This window comes from Rhinolophus ferrumequinum, chromosome 7, assembly GCF_004115265.2.
Source record: "Rhinolophus ferrumequinum isolate MPI-CBG mRhiFer1 chromosome 7, mRhiFer1_v1.p, whole genome shotgun sequence".
NCBI classification, from domain to species: domain Eukaryota; kingdom Metazoa; phylum Chordata; class Mammalia; order Chiroptera; family Rhinolophidae; genus Rhinolophus; species Rhinolophus ferrumequinum.
In genome coordinates this window covers 93038270-93054718 of record NC_046290.1, presented here as the reverse complement: position 1 = coordinate 93054718, position 16449 = coordinate 93038270, and the positions used below count along the sequence as shown (strand labels likewise).

General features: G+C 49.9%; 2 protein-coding genes across 12 annotated transcripts in view; one reads left to right on the top strand and one right to left on the bottom strand.

Annotated features, from left to right (window-relative positions):
* On the top strand, nucleotides 1–4330 carry NSUN5 (NOP2/Sun RNA methyltransferase 5). Of its 11 annotated transcripts, none has more exons than XM_033110249.1 (11): nucleotides 65–238; nucleotides 327–449; nucleotides 952–1126; nucleotides 1239–1347; nucleotides 2391–2529; nucleotides 2618–2733; nucleotides 3067–3245; nucleotides 3442–3652; nucleotides 3729–3869; nucleotides 3943–4055; nucleotides 4186–4330. In XM_033110249.1, the coding sequence occupies exons 1-10, from the start codon at nucleotides 146–148 to the stop codon at nucleotides 4013–4015; spliced, it is 1359 nt and encodes a 452-aa protein (XP_032966140.1). In that variant the 5' UTR covers nucleotides 65–145; the 3' UTR covers nucleotides 4016–4055; nucleotides 4186–4330. The 11 variants fall into 11 exon arrangements, with proteins under 11 accessions (XP_032966142.1, XP_032966138.1, XP_032966143.1 ...); XM_033110248.1 differs by having other exon boundaries at nucleotides 75–238; nucleotides 3938–4055; XM_033110247.1 differs by having other exon boundaries at nucleotides 5–556; nucleotides 3071–3245; nucleotides 3564–3652; nucleotides 3938–4055.
* POM121C (POM121 transmembrane nucleoporin C) overlaps nucleotides 4324–16449 on the bottom strand; it is a 32053-nt gene continuing 19927 nt past the window's right edge. The window contains exons 6-13 of the mRNA XM_033110241.1: nucleotides 13441–13532; nucleotides 12522–12595; nucleotides 11916–12040; nucleotides 11690–11792; nucleotides 11288–11464; nucleotides 8718–10352; nucleotides 6972–7094; nucleotides 4324–6547 (exon numbers count right to left, since the gene is read on the bottom strand). Coding sequence (XP_032966132.1) covers nucleotides 6450–6547; nucleotides 6972–7094; nucleotides 8718–10352; nucleotides 11288–11464; nucleotides 11690–11792; nucleotides 11916–12040; nucleotides 12522–12595; nucleotides 13441–13532 — 2427 coding nt within the window. The 3' untranslated portion in view covers nucleotides 4324–6449. The remainder of the gene's footprint in view (nucleotides 6548–6971; nucleotides 7095–8717; nucleotides 10353–11287; nucleotides 11465–11689; nucleotides 11793–11915; nucleotides 12041–12521; nucleotides 12596–13440; nucleotides 13533–16449) is intronic.

Sequence of the window (16449 nt, the reverse complement as noted above, 5' to 3'; positions counted from 1 at the left end):
CTGACACACGGCTCGGGGACTTGGACGGACACGGGTTTCCAGGTCCTGAACCCTCGTGCCCTTTGACCCCGGAAGTTCAGACGGACAGCGGCGCAAAGCCGGGCGCGGTTCGCGACAGCGTCGTAAAGGCGCGCGGCCGCAGAGCATGGCGCTGTACGCGGCGGCGGCGGCCGTGCTGGCGGGCGTGGAGAGTCGCCAGGGCTCCATCAAGGGGCTGGTGTACGCCAGCAGGTTCCAGGTAGCGGGGCTCGGGGTTCGGTCCCGGGCGGGGGTGCTGGCCTGGGCCCGCCCCCCGCCTCAGCCTGTGTCCTCTTGGCCGCGCGCAGAACGTGAAGCAGCTGTACGCGCTGGTGTGCGAGACCCAGCGCTACTCCGCGGTGCTGGACGCCGTGATCGCCAGCGCCGGCCTCCTACGCGCGGAGAAGAAGCTGCGGCCGCATCTGGCCAAGGTGACGGGCGGGGTGCGGCGGGGTCGGGCCGTGAGTCCCTCCTCGCCTGGACTCAGCTCCGTACCGTCCACGGTGTGGCTTTACTGGGTCGCTTTTCTGAGATGAGGGTGAGCAGACCCTCGCTGAGTTATGAATTGAGGTGGCATGAAAATGCTTTAGTTTCGAGCCTTCTTAGGTGACAGATTAAGGAAGAACAGAAGTACAAAGTAGCAAGCAATGGCAGGGACTCTTTAGGTAAAACAAAAGGGTGATGTTGACGAGGAGGGTTGAGATCCAGAGCTGTGCTGGTGAGCAGCCATGGGGAAGGGTTCAGGCCTGGGAAGCAAGACGTCAGCTTCAAATCCCGATCTGCCATTCATTTTGTGCGATCTTGGACAAGGTACCTCATTTTTACCTGTTACTGTCTGGACAGGCGGTCTGTTTAGCTCTTCCAGTTGCAACACTATGGAGTTCAAAGGCATTACTGCTTAGGGTTTTTTCCTCCTCGTTTCTCCAACCCCAGGTGCTAGTGTACGAGTTGTTGCTGGGAAGAGGCTTTCGAGGGGGCGCGGGCCGATGGAAGCCTCTGCTGAACCGACACCAGGCTCGGCTGAAGGCTGAGTTGGCCCGGCTCAAGGTTCATCGAGGTGTGAGCCGGAATGAGGACTTGTTGGAAGTGGGATGCAGGCCTGGCCTGGGTGAGCCGAGTCGTGGAGGGGGCAGGGGGCGGCGCGGGGGAGGGGGGGTGGTCACCACGCCCTCAGGGGAGGGGGCCATATCCCTGCCCACTCACTGCTGATTGCTTCCTAGCCTCCCAGGTGCCTCGATTTGTGCGGGTGAACACTCTCAAGACATGCTCTGATAACGTGATCGATTATTTCAAGAGACAAGGTTTCTCCTACCAGGGTCGGGCTTCCAGGTGAGCTTAGAATCCTGCCTGACTGCCCGCATCTAGGGAGGCGTCTGGGGGGACTGGGGGAAAGCACAGGAAGAGAGGCGGGATGGTTGTGACTGCTCTCGGGTTTCCTTTCTATTTTTCCAGCAGTTTCTCCATCTCCTTCCAAGGCCTGTCATCCTCTGGCTTTTAAAAATTCATAGTCCTGTTCTTCTAATGTATCCCGCAGTATCTTCCTACATCCTTCTACTCTTCACGGGATGATCCTCGTCTCCCAGTCTCGACTTCTCTGTTGTACTCCTACTCTCCAGTTCCTCAGTGCTTCACAGACACCATGACCCAGCATGTGTCAAACTGAGTCCCTGCTCCCTCTGAACTTTGCACTATTTTTCGTTGTTGTTAAGTCACGTTTATTCAAAATTGAAAAGTAATCCTTCCAAATCAATATGCTTAAATAAGTTATTGGATTTTGCAGCATTGTTTTTTAAAAATGGAGGTTTAATTCCGGCTCTGCCACTTGATAGTTTTCTGAAGTGAGACATTCTCTAGGCCTGTTTCTACATGGGTCAGGTGGAGTGGACAGCCCTCCGCTGCAGTTCAGTGAATGTAGCTTTTACCTCAGCTCTTCACCTTACTAACTGCACATCCATGAGGAGTCAGCTCAGCACTTACCTCCCCTGCAGCCCCTCTTCACACTCCATCCCCCCAAAGTAACCTCTCCTGAGGTTACGTTTTAGCAGTAGTGGCTAGCATTTATTGAGTGCCTGATTTGTACCATCTAGTTTTCCAGGTATTTTGCATGTATTAACTCATTTAATCCTCATACCTACGATTTTCCAGAAGTGCAAACAGGCTGAGATGAAGGCACTTGCCCATGCTCCCATCCTGAAACCAGTCTGGCCTGAGAATTCATGCTCGTAACTGCTGTCTGTCTTATCACCCTGTTTATTTCTTCATAGCACTCTTATACATTTGTTTCATGAATGGTTAAAGTGAGCTAACATGTAAAATGCCCTGCCTGGAAGGATTCAGAAAATGTTGAATGAACGCTTCTTATTCCCTGGCAGCCTTGAGGACCTAAGGGCCCTCAAAGGGAAGTGTTTTCTTCTGGATCCCTTGTTGTCAGAGCTGCTTGTGTTTCCTGCCCAGACGGATCTGCATGACCATCCGCTGTACCTAGCAGGTCACCTCATCCTGCAAGACAAGGTAGAGAAGGGGGGAGAAGGGAGGGCGCGTGTGGGAGGGCCTGACCTGGAGTCTCTGTTCACCCAGCCACCCTGCTCTGCCCCGCCAGGCTAGCTGTCTCCCAGCCCTGCTGCTGGATCCGCCCCCGGGCTCCCATGTCATTGATGCGTGTGCTGCCCCAGGCAATAAGACCAGTCACTTGGCTGCTCTTCTGAAGAACCAAGGGTGAGTGCCATGGTCAGGGGGAAGGAGTGGGATCTGATACTGTACTTGGTGAGAAGAAATGAAGAACTCAGTATTCCAATAGGTCTGAAGGCCGCAAGGAAGATTTCCCTTTAAATATTTCCTTCTGGACTTACGACAGTTCACAGTATAGCCCCAAGCTAAGCTTCCCAGTGGGTTGCAGGTGTGAAATGTGAATGAATCCCTAGCACTTGCGGTCCTTTAAGTGTTACTTTCACGTGTCCTGATTTTATGTACACGTTTGTATGTCGTAGCTGTGGTCCCTTAGATGCTGCATAAACTCTCAGTTCGCCCCAACTCTGCCCGCTTCCCTAGGAAGATCTTTGCCTTTGACCTGGATGCCAAGCGGCTGGCGTCAATGGCTACGCTGCTGGCTCGGACGGGAGTCTCTTGCTGCCAGCTGGCCGAGGAGGACTTCCTGGCAGTCTCGCCTTCAGACCAGCGCTACCGTCAGGTCCAGTACATCTTGCTGGATCCGTCCTGTAGTGGCTCTGGTGAGACACGGAGAAATCGTGGCCGAGGGCCCCACAGATCCAGAGCAACCTTAGAGTGGAAAGGGGAGCAGTTCATTTTGGCTTTGGGTTTAGTTCTGACTCAGATCTCGTGACCCTGGGCAGATGTTCTCATCTGTGAAGTGGGGGTGTCAGTATGAAATGAGGCAGTCTGTAATTAAAACGTGCTCTTCCTTAGGAATGGTGACCAGACAGCTGGAGGAGCCCGGGGCAGGTGCACCAAGCAAGGAGCGCTTGCAAGCCCTGGCAGGCTTCCAGCAGCGAGCTCTGTGCCATGCGCTCACTTTCCCCTCCCTGCAGCGCCTTGTCTACTCCACGTGTTCCCTTTGTCAAGAGGAGAATGAAGATGTGGTACGGGACGCCCTGCAGCAGAGCGCAGGGACCTTCAGGTAGTGGCTTTCCACCAGGCTCTTGGGGCGGGGGCTGCTGTTTCACCTGTAAGTCTGTGCTATTTCTTCTCCACAGGTTAGCACCTGTCCTGCCCTCCTGGCCCCACCGAGGCCTTAGCACGTTTCCGGGGGCTGAACACTGCCTCCGGGCCTCCCCTGAGACCACACTCACTGGTGGCTTCTTCATTGCTGTACTTGAACGGGCCGAGGTGCCAAGGTGAGTAGGGGACCTCCTGGGAAGATGCTGGAAGATTGGGACACATCTAACTTGTACTTTTCTCCTAGCTCAGTCTCACAGGCCGAAACATCAGCACCAGAACATATACCCAGCGCAGCCCCAAAGAGAAAGAAGCGGAGGTGTAAAGCAGCAGCTGCTCCTAGCGCTCCGCCTCGCACATAGTAGGTACTCAAACCCTTCACTTCTTGGGTGGGAGGAAAGGAACACACTAGTCCTTCCCCCAGCTTACCCTGGGGCCCTCAGCCCCAGGCAGCAGTTTTGGTTTTGAAAGGTTCTATTCTTTTTATTGCTGTAGGAAGGAAAGTGGTAACCCTGTTTCTCCAGCTGGAAAGACAAGAGTGGATTTCCGAGTCCTTTGGGTCCTTTCCCTGGGCCGTGTTCTTCTTGCTGGTGAGAGAAGTGCGGCCACAAAAATAAAAGGCAGGACATGGTCTACGATAGATCACAGTTTTTTTTATTCTTAATGACATAAGCAAGGAGAAAAATCTCACATTCATACTAAAAATTCCAACTAGACTCAGAGGAATTAAGTCTTTATTTGTAATGGAAAGTCCCAGCCTCCCGTTCCTGTCCAGTGCACGTACATGTACACACACACACACACACACACACACACACTCTCTCACACTCAGGCCGTGCCAGAACACCCTCTTCAGGGGGGTCCTGGACCAAGTGTCCAGCCCGTGGCACTGAGGTACTAAAACTAAGAGGGGCTACCTTATAGAAGGTACAGGTAGAAGCTTTGATCTCTAGGCCCGTGCCCCCCCGTACCCTAACAGGTATTAGGGACGTGAGGTCCAGGCCCCCTCCGCAGCCCCACGGACAGTTACGTACTCATGGAGCTCTTCTTGGGGGTGGGGAAGAGCAGTCCCCTGCCATAAAACATTCAACCTCAGTCACAAAAGGGGGAAGGGGACTAGTTACATCTATGTCACATTATCTGTAAAATAAGAATTACATTTTATATAATGTGTCCAGAAGGAGCTCTAGTCCCTCAGGAAAGCTGCCTGGGACAGCATTTCTTCTTCACACAGGCATAACTTAACTGTACAGCTAATTCCTATCAATAGCATTTATACGTAACCACCTCAATGAACCAAGCTTGAAGGAATTTAAAAGGCAATTTAGCTTAAATACAAAAATAAATTTTTATTTTGTTAAAAAATGTTTAAATATTTTTTTTCTTTTAATTTAGACATACGCATTCATACTTCTCCCAAAGAGGATGGGCATGGCAGCAAGGCTCTTGGGCCTGGGGTATGTGGTTTGGGAACAAAGGAAGAAAAGGGGGAGGGTTGGAGGCCCTGTTGGGGTAAAACAACAGAATTTTAAAGTCTAGGTCATTAACTTAGGTTTGCTAACGTACTAAGGGTGACCTCGCCTCCTGTGAGGTCAGGATGGTGGGAGAGAAAGCAGAGAGAAGAGGTCTTCGTTTCCCCTCGGCCCCATCCTCCTGGGCTGCCAGCCCTTAAAAGTCAAAACACCATTTGAAAATCCAGGAGTCAGCACTTGTAGCCACAAGAGGTGCTACTTTCCACATTCAATGAGCTAAGTCCCAGAAACTCGAAACAGTTAAGTCCGGCACTACCAACATGCCGCCACTCATACAATTCAGTTCTTCCTCCAAACTCGATTCAAAGAGCATCAGATAGACATGAGCATCAGACAAGTAACACGGGACAAGGCTTTAAACACACAATCCTGGGGAGGCAGACGTGCCCAGTGAGCCAGCGGGGAGGGTGGGCGAGGAGGCAGCTGAAAGCAGTGGTGGGCATCTTGCCTGCTCCACGAGCTCCCCTCCCTCGAGTGAGGGGTCACCCCTGGATCTGCCAGGCTAACAGTCTTGAGCCACCAAGCTTTTAGGGGCCAAACTGGCAGAATTGGGGACGAAACACGGACTCAGACTTGGCAGGAGGAAGTGGAACAGCAGGAGCAGCACCCAGTGGGGTCTCCAAGGCAAAGCTAGATTCAAGGTCATTTAAAAAGAATAGATCCTGCAAGGAACCAGTGAGGGACAAAGCAGCGAGAAATGGGGACATGGTCCCCGAAAGGGACCAGAAAACCACCATTTATAGCCAAGCAAGGTAAAGCTTTAGGGATAATCCATTTCCCCCAGCCCCGTCAAATGTATACTAGAGGCGCAAGTGGGCAGGGCCCTGCCTGCTACCCTCCAGTAGAGAAGGTGGGGGGTGTGGAGTGGGGGCGAGGCCGCCTGACTGAGCTTACACACTAAACGAGTCAGGAAGGAAGTGGACGATATGTACAGATGTTTCTTTAATTCTCTCCAGCCTCCCCAGTGGAACTGTTCAAGTAAAGGTATCAGGCTGCTGCCCTGCCACATCCTGCCCCTCCCCCCAAGAGGCCTGAGGCTCTGCTTCCGCAGTGGGGTGGGGGGTGTGAAGGTGGGAGGTGGCCCCAGGGCTGCTCCCTCCCCGGGCTGAAGCCAGAGGTCTAGGGTAGGTTTGCTTTGTGGTACTAGACAGGTCAGAGGCTCTTCCTAGCAGGTGCCGAGGTCCAGGTTGGGGCAAGGGGTGGGGGGATGGAGGCAGGGGACAGAGGCTATTTCTTGCGGGTGTGCTGTCTTCGGGCCTGCAGGCGCTGCCGAGCCCCTGGGGTCTTGGATCCTGCACCAATTGAAAATGAAGGGGCAGCCGATCCTGGAAAGATTCAACAAGAGCTCATCAGGGCAGCTCTACCTGAGAACACATCTTTGGAAAGTTAGGCCAACAGAACTGTGGGAGCTTGAACTGGGCTTCCCGGCGGTAGCAACCGCTTTTGGGGAAGGGCCTATTAAAAAGGCAAAACCCCAGAATCAGTCTGGCAGACGTCTGCCCAGGAAGGCACTTTTACTTGGCTTCCCAGTGACCTGGGAAATTCTGCTTCGGGTGGCTCCTCTCTGACCTCACTGCCAGCTGCAGACCTGGGCTGTGCTGGACCCTCAGCCAGGCCACGCCCTTCTCTCCTTAGGAGCCTGACCTCCAGAGGGCCTCAGAGCCAGGAACTGGCCGCCCCACCCCACCCCTTTCAGAGAGGAGTGAACAAGCAGGTCACGCTGGCAACAAAGGGACTTGCGAAGCTTACCGAAAGGTGCCACTCCAGCAAAGCCTTGGGCGGGTGTTGAGGACGCCCCAAAGGAGAGGCTGGTGCCCGATGTGCCCGCCCCAGGGGCAGAGGTGTTCTGACCAAAGGTGGGTGTGGAGGTGCCTAGAATGAAGAGAGAACAGAGAACTGTAGTGACTAGGCCAGTGAGCAGAGGGCATCACAGCAGGCGGTAATGAGCCTAGGGAGAGGCCTGCTCTCTGGGGGTACTCCTCACAGGACACCGGGGACCTGGACTGCTGTGTGGGTCACCCGCCATGAGGAACTGCACAGGAGAAATCTTAACCCCTGGTGCTCCCGGGGAACCTGCTAACTACGGTCCTGTAGCAAGAAAAAGCCCCTCAGTGTGGCCTCCAGGCCACCTGGAGTCCAGCCTCTGCATTCCCTTGGCCACCAAAGCACAGCAGAAGGGGACGGTCAGTGGAGCCCCACCTTCTAGCTTGACCAGGTTACCTCCCTTCTTCTATCAGGACTTACCTCGTTCATAAGCCTCTTCTCCCTGTTCACCTGTCCCCTCCCCTCCCCCCCTGAGCCTTCCACCAAACCCAACCACTCCCGCCACCCTGCTGGCTCTGCAGCCTGCCCAGGGGGCCACTGGAACTGTCAGCAGACTCCCTGCCCTCACGGCCCTGCTGCTTCCCTACAGCCCCTCAGGGAAGGTGCCTCGTCTCGTGGGCACTCGTCTCGGCCTCATGTGGGGTACGTAGCTTTCTTGCTCCCTGAGGCCCTGCCGTTGCCACCCCTATCTCTTCCTCTCCCCAACCTCGGTCACCTGCTCCCGGGGTCACACCCTGTCACCACCAGAACTGCCCTAGTTCCTAAATCTCAACTGGCAGTACTGCACTCTCTTCCAGCTCACTGCTCCGAAGCTCGCCAAGACCTCCAAGTCCATTGCCCCTCCTGCTACACTTGCTTGAGTTTAAACCGGTTGAATTTTACCAGCTACTCATTTATTTCAGGTGTACACCTCTGTAACTGAATGTTTCTGGGGGAACACACTCAACAGTGCTAACTGGCCTCACTTGAAATCCATCACCGCAATTTGCCAGCCCTCAAACCCGCCTGGCAGTTCCATTACTTTGTCAGTACCTTCCTTTTCCACTCACCAAAGTGACTACTTTCCAGATGCCCTCCGCTGTGCACATTTCATGCTAATCCACTCCCCAAGGTCTTCTCTCATATTTTATGGAAACAGAATTTATCAGAATCAAAACTTCTAATTCATCTTCCACATGGTAGGTACGTAAGACCGTTCTGCTTGAAATTCGAGTGATTATTACCCTCAGTACTGAAATGCACACTGTTAACCTTGGCCATGAATGACCTTCCGCTCTGCCTACCTCTCCACCTCCTTTCATGCCGTTTTCATCGTTCCCCTTCTAGCCACACCTTGCTTTGCTCTGGCCATGAACATTCCTCGCTTGTTTCTGCCGTTGGGCCTCTGCACGGGCTCTCCTGTGCCTGCAAAGCTCTCACACACCTGCTCATCTCCACTCACAACCCTTTTATCACAAACAGCCTTGACTTAATTTCCTCAAAGGCTTTCCTTGACCTAAATTGCTCCTCCTCAGTCGGTAATTATACATTTTAACACATTTATCGCTACCTGACTGTCCTTCTATACGTAACACCTGTCTCTTCACACCCATAATACAAAGCTCCCCGAGTGGAGACTGCTGCACTTAGGACAGCACCTGGCACCGCAGACCCAGCCAACCCCAACCTCACCTCCAAACACGGGCTTGCTCTCCGGCGCGCTGGCCACACTGAAGGCAAAGCCTGTGCTCTGGCTGGGCACGCCCAGGGTGTTCTGACTCAGGCCCCCCCCGAACGGGGTTGTGCCGCCAGTGGTCCCGCTCTGTCCTCCGAAGCTGAACCCTCCAGGGGTGGAGCTGGTGCCTGGGGTGGCCACGTTGGTCCCAAAGCCCCCACTGCCAGCTGGGGCTGCCGAGCTCCCAAATGTGAAGGGTGACGGTGCTGTGCTGCCAAATACTGAGCTACTGGTCCCGCTGCTGGTGGTCTGGGTTGTAGCTCCAAAACCAGAGGTGGTGGGTGCACCAAAGGAGAACACAGATGTGGTGCTGCCAAAGGCTGGCTGGGTGCTGGCAGGGGTGCCAAAGGCAGTGGCCGTGGGTTTCAAACCAAACGCTGACTGCGTAGTGTTGCCAAAGGCTGGCTGGGCTGGGGCCGCTGGTGCTGCCGTTGGGGTCGGGGCTGCAGAGTTTCCAAAAGAGAAAGAGTTGCCAAAGCTGGGGGCGAGGGCTGGCTTGGTAGCGCCCTGCTGCTGCCCGTCAGCAGCCCCAAATGCAGGTTGGGGGGTGGCTCCTGGGTATGGGGGAGGGGCCTTGGTGCTTGCGCCGAAAGGAATGTTGAATGCCGGGCTGTTCGTGCTGCTGAACGTCAGCGTGGGCTGGGTGGCGGTGCCCGGGGCGGACGCTGTCAGGCTGCTGCCAAAAGCACTGAAGCCGCCGCTGCTGCTGGCGGCCGCCTGCACGGCACTGGGGAGGGGTTGGCCAAAGGTGGTAACTGCTGTTGAAGCAGGCATGGCAGGAGGCTTGCCAAACTGGAATATGGGGCCCATGGCTGGGGTAAAGCTGGCACCAGAGGCAGGGGGAGTCCCAAAGAGGAAAGGCTGGGACGTGGACGTGGTGGTGCTAGTCACGCTGCCCATGGCGCTGGTCACTGTGCTCACACCGAAGCCGAAGGTGGGCTTCGAGGCTGAGTCTGTGGAGGTGATGGCTGTGGTCACAGCAGCTACTGCTGAGGTGGCACCGGCCTGGCCAGTGAACAGAGGGACGCCTGAGGTTGTCGCTGGAGTAGTTTGAGTGAAGGAGAAGGGAGTTGGCAAGGGCACAGATGTAGGGGGCCCCATGCTGCCAAAGACATGCTTGAAATTGCCAGATGAGGTGCTGGTAGTCGTGGGGAGGGCAGAACCGGAAGAGGGTGAGGCTGTGACCTTGGATGGGCTAGATGGCAAGGGGCCCTCCTTCTCGCTTTTAGGAATGGCCCCAAAAATGGGCTCGAACAGGGGAGATGAAGACCCAGCAGGAGCTGCAGAGGCAGAAGGGTTAGCAGGTGGGGTACTAAGCATTCCAGACAGAATACTTGGCTTGGGGGTGGGGGATGGGGCAGGCAGGGCTTGGGATTTGGCAGGTGGCTCAGCCTGAGGGGCCAGAGGGGACTTGGTGGTGTCAGTGGCTGGTACTGCAGAAGCAGCAGGAGGCAGCCCCAAGAAAGTGACTGTGGATTTGGAGTCTGAGGAGGTGCCTGGAAGGGGTGCTGACTGGGAAGAGCCAACAGGGCCCAGGAGGCTGAGTGTCTTCGGAGGCGAAGGGGCCACAGCGGTTGCCACTTCAGCAGATTCTGCAAGAAGAGCAGAGAAAGTGAGCTCCGAATCCCTCCCATGTGACGGTATGCAATGCTTCTGTATCGCTCACTCTACCCAGCACACTCTTGAATCTAGACATTCACCAATAGTCAAGAGTCACCAATATGACTAAATCTATACCACAGGCCCTTAGTCATTCCTTAAAATCAAGGAAATGTTATTTCAACCATTCACGTAAGATAGAAGGGGATAAAACTGGGCCTAACTGGGGTTAAATGTGTGGAAACTAAGGACAATCCAACCACCTGAAGTCAAGTGCAGTTACTTACCTAGACACACCTTACTCACCTCACAGAGATTTACTATGTCCACCTACCACGTGCTCAGGCCAAGTGCAGAGCACAGAACCATGAATGAGAGAGTCTGTGTGCTTGCGGCCTGGGACGCGCTCTGGCTAACACACTTCCACATGGTGAAGTGCAGTGACAGGTGTGTGTACATGCAGAGCCACGAAGGCCTGGGGCTGGGACAATCAACAGGTCCTTGGGGACCTAGAGAACAGTGCTTATTATTATTTTCTGGCTCTGGCCTAATAAGCATGTGACGGCATCTTAACCATGTGATCACATTTACACTTCAGCAACAGCTCCTGAAGCAAGCTTTATTCTCATTTTACAGATGATGACAGCAAGGCTCAGAGCAGCGAGAAACTGGGTTTCAAATCAAGAACCATTTGACTACCCAACCTAAGCTGCCTTCCCCAGCTTTAAGAGTTCCAGCTCCTTCCTCTTCCCTAAAGTGTCTTGATTAGAAAATCCTGAAGCTCTTAAGCTTGTACCAGCTCAGGTTTGGTGAGCCAGAGCAGGTTTAACCCTTACAGTGTCCAGAGACTGACAGGCATGATGCTTTCACTTCAACCTCAACAAAGGCTGATGTCATTACATGCTCTAAAGGAAGCTCTCCCACTCACCTGGGGAGGAGGGGAGGCCCGGGGAATTCTGCATCTTCTTCAAGCTCTCCAACAGCGGGTTGGTGCTTGGGGCCGGGGGGGAGGTTGGCGAGGAAGCAGTCCCAGCAGCAGGCAGGGTGAAAGTAAAAGAAGGCTGAGGGGTAGGTGGGTTCTCAGTGACAGAGTTCGAGGCGGCATCTGAGGAAGAAAGAAGACCCAGTTGCCCTCCTGGTTTGGGAATTCCTTCCAATGGAATGTTGTAGAGCATGAGGATGCTGAGGGTCTCAGTATAACTTGTCTGGAAATGCTCACCGTTCTCCAGAATCCATGGACGACCCAAATGGATTTCTCAGATGAAAGACCAAAACAAAACCAAAGGAAACAAGCCCTCTCTGGAGCGTGAAACTAATCTGTATTGCTTACCAGTCTTATCCTCCAAGACCTTGTTAAACCACTGTAATGAAGCTTTCTTTTCAAAGTCCAGGTCTTCAGCAGTTATTGAATATCCAAGCTGGGGAGGTGGAGGCTACCCAAGAGAAAAAGGAGAAGTCAAGTTAATCAGAAGAAACTGAAAGAAATCGATACTTAGCCTCCCTAAGATTTAGAAGAGCTAAGCTGGGTGGCCATAGGCAGATGGACAAGACCATACCAAGGTCAGCTGGTCCCCTCGCCTGGAGGGCAGCAGCTGAATCTTCCGTTTACGCTGCCCAGAGCTGCCAGGTGTAGTTGGGGAATTCCACGAGTTCTGTTTCTTCCATGTGGTTGTATCTACAACTAAAGAAAGAAATAGTACAGATTTGTTTTCTTCCTCCCCTCTTCCAGAAATGCACAGGTGTATCTATCCACATGGTTGACACTGAATTTTCACTGGGTATCTGAAAGATTCTATCTTCCACGGTGTGGGCTCTTGGATGGTGTTTGCAAGATGATTTCTAATAGTCAAGAGGATATATAGAGAGAATTACTCCAGATGCATCATACAACTGCTGGAAATAATTCCTGGATTGTTCAGATACCTCAACTGAAGCTTATCCCCAGGCCACAAATTACCCCCGATTCTGCTCTATTTATGTATGTCACCTTTCTCCCTGAGCCGGCCATAAATCTCGGAAGGACAGGAGCTTCTGTCTATATGTACCAGTCCCTTCACACAGCAATGCTGAAAGTGTGTTTCCAACAGGGAGGCGTCTTTATACACCCTCCACAAACACTTCCACCACCACCACAAGCCACTCTGGCGTGTTTATCAACTTACCTTTTTCTCCCTGGGACTCCTTGTCAGTTACTAATGGAGTGGAAGAACTAGAATGATGAGAAAGTTCCTCGTCTCTGAAGGAGGAAAACACAGAATTAAGTTTAGAAAGACTTCCTGACAAAAAATACTGGGTAACATACCCTCCTAACTACCACGACCAAAGTCCAAAACAGACATGATTTGAAATCTCAGTATGCCAGGACAAAAAATAAAGTCAGTCAAAAGAAAATTCCCACAGAAATGAAGGGAGGCAGTTCGTGGAAACCACACAGAAGCCTTTGTCTGAAAACAAGTACAAAACAATTCGCTTCCAAACCTTACGTACGACTTGCCACATTTCTGAGAGCTCCATCCCAGATCTGATCCCTAAGCGAGTGGTGTCCTAGTCGACTATAGGTACTTAGAGGGTCAGCTTGAGTCAAGAACATGAAGTCTACTGCCCACCGACATGATGCACTCTGTTTATTCTACTCTGTGTGGCCTTCACTTACATGCTAATCACTTGTGCAGTAGAAGGAAGAGAACCAGAGGCCCCTACAGCCAGTACGTAAAGAACTGTAAGAGCTGAGGGCAATTCAGGTGGATACTTCACTGTCCTTCTAGATCAGGGGTGTCCAAACTGCGGCCTGCAATCCATTGTTAATTGGCCCGCAGCAAATTCCAAAAACATACTTAGTTTACTTAAATAAACCAAGTGAGGCAATACGTACTTCACCTCGAGTGAGTGGCCCGGCTGTTTGTGTATTTTACCGCACATGGCCCTTGGTAAAAAACGTTGAAAAAAAGTTTGGACACCCCTATTCTAGATGGTAATTTATTTGATTCTCCAAATCAGAGTTGCAGAAAGCCTAAGAGTCAAGAAGATTTCCCTCCTTTCCTGACCTTTCATTAATCCACACAGCCAATAGTAACTAATTACCTTATTTTCTTTGTTGGCCTCTCTGGTGTCTGGGAGCGGGAGGAGGCTGGGCTGGAGAAGGGTGAAGAGCTGGGACCGCTTCTCTTCCACAGCTACAAGTCAAACGAAAGGAACATGACTGACCTAGCTGATAGTTTAGCATTTGACCTTCAATATAATTTTGTGGTTCTATTCATCACTGCATATGAAGTCTCCTTTTAAGTGAATAAAAATATTGCTTTGTGAAGAAAGGCTCCTGAAAAGAAAGTCAATTGCCAATATTAACTATGGGATAAAAAAGTCTGAAAAAGTAATGGAATGCTAACTAATAAATGCAGAAGGAATGAATGTACTTTTTGCATACAGTCAAGAGTGGAATGTTACATTCAGGAATGGTTTAGAGCAATGATGCATACAAGTTTATACTGTCTATGGAAATGATGAAAGTAAATTAAGAAACTGTTCCAGTGAAGATAAGCCAGTAAACTAGTCTTGCTTTCATTAAATTTTCAATTTTACTTATTAACTTTATTTTTAAAAATATGCTGTCATGACATTTATTACTTTTACAACATCTATGGTATTTATCGTTCTATGATAATTATCCATACATCTGTCTTTTCTACCAGGCAGAGTCCCTGGATAGCAAAGAAGGTCTATTTTCATCTCCAGCTCCTTCAAAGGGGCCGAGCAGCTATGTAACTGACAAGAGGGCAAGCACTCTGCAAATAAGTCTTTAGCCCAATGACAAGATACTAAACTATCACATTTTTCCTCCTGAGGAGCTTCTAGTGATTTCTTACTGTTTAACAGCTGCATCACAGAAGCACAAACAGAGAGGCAACAATACATAATAAAAGTTTAAAAGAGGAAAAGTTTAAAAAAAGTTTAAAAGTTTAAAATCAAAGACAGGTGGTAAAACAGTAGAACTAATATCAGGAAACCCAAGGCTTAGAATGAGCTTGAGAAAAATGCTGAAATCCATAACAGGTTCGTTTGTTTGTTTTAATGTTACTCTCAGGTAAAGAACAAGAAGGGACAGTCATTTGGGGGGAAACAAAATGCTTAGGTGTCACACCTTGATTTTTAACTAAGTGTCGAAGCTTAGGGAAAATGTTATGTCTCTACTTCACAGACTGTAAACACACAATCCAGATGTAATGACACTGTACATGTAAGCAGTATAACAAACAGAAAGAACTATAAAAAAATACATGAGTTGTTAAATAACACGGGGTATGGAAAAGACTTTCTATGCCAGAAACAAAAGAAAGAAAAGTGTTACATAAAAACTAAGGGCCTCTCTATATAAAAATATTGTCAGGTGGGCAGGAGACTTTACTGTACACCCTTTGTACCATTTGAATTTTCAACTAATGTTTTCATAAAATAGAAATAAAAAATAAATGTGAGCAGGAAACAAACAAGAATACCCAAACAAAACAAAACCATAAATAAAACTAAAAAGCAAATATTTTCAATTAAAGTGATGAGTTAATATCCTTAACGTGTCAAAATGGAAAACTTGCAATTCCATATAAATATAATGAACATATCGAATGAAAAGTGGGCAAAAGATATAACAAGCAAGTCACAAAAAAGAAAGTCAGTCTATGTATCTGACAGTCAATTTAGGTCTGTATTGCAATTCAATTTTTATTTGCCAAGTTCTTACTTCACAAAGGTACTGTACACTATACAAAGAACGCAAAGATAAGCAAGACCATTCCCACCATCAAGAAATTTACGATCTGGAAAAGAGATTGGACAGTACACAAATTGACTATAATAGCCAAAAGATAAAAGAGATCTGTAAAAGGGAGCACAAGAAGAGAGAGATCATGCTGAGTTCAGTTAGAGGAATCAATAAAGGATGGAGGTGACGGACATTTGAGATGGTCCATAATTTGATAGATAGATAGATAAATAAATAAATAAATAAAACCACCCAAAGAAAGACAAACCTTTATAGACTTACAGTGGGACAGACACATCATCCTAGATGGAGAACAGAACAACGAAAGGCAAGGAAGCAGGAAAATGTTAGGTGCTCTTAGAAGTTAGTAAATATTCTGGTCTAGCTTAACTATAGGTTATAAATAAAGGAAAAATAAGGGACAGACAGGGTGTCAGCAGTGCCAGTCAGGTTTGAGGCTGTGGTAAATGCCTGCTCTGGGAAACGACAAGTCCTGCCTGCCACACAGAGGATCAATGCCATGCAGAGAGAGGTGGGAGCACAGTTCACTTTCCGTAACTGGTACTAGCCTAACATTTGTAATGATTTTATAAAATCAAAGGTACACTTTCTAGTTTTGGGCATTTACTAGTGTTCCTCTGGAAATGCAATCGAGTCAAATATCTATGCTACCACTTGCACCAAATCTATATTGATTCCTGGGGATATTTACTACTTCAGTATACATTTCTTTCAAAGAGAAGCTTCAACATAAATAACTTTCATATTACTTTAATCTCCCCTTCCTAAGACCTGAGAACGTATCATATCTTCAAATATCACACAGCAATAGGAGACTAGTAACTATTTACAACAGAACACCTAGCAGCTATTAGTATCAGTGAGTATACTTCTTGTAGTGTGTCACAGGCTCCACCAGGAGTGAAGGTTTTTTAAAACAAAATCTGACCATGTTTTAGACAATAGTTGACTACGTTGTTTTAGACCAGGGGTGCCCAAACTTTTTTCAACGGTTTTCACCAAGGGCCATATGCGGTAAAATACACACACAGCCGGGCCACTCACTCGAGGTGAAGTCCGTATTGCCTCACCTGGTTTATTTAAGTAAACGAAATATATTTTTGGAATTTGCTGCAGGCCAATTAACAATGGATTGCGGGCTGCAGTTGACCTGCGGGCCGCAGTTTGGACACCCCTGTTTTAGACCAACCCTCCTGCTGAGCATAAGTAGAAAATGCAAGAAAATATGAACTACAACTGCCTGAAGGGATGGCAGTATGAAAAGCTACCAAGGCACATTGTGGAAACAAGACAGAAAACAGCTGCCAAGAGGT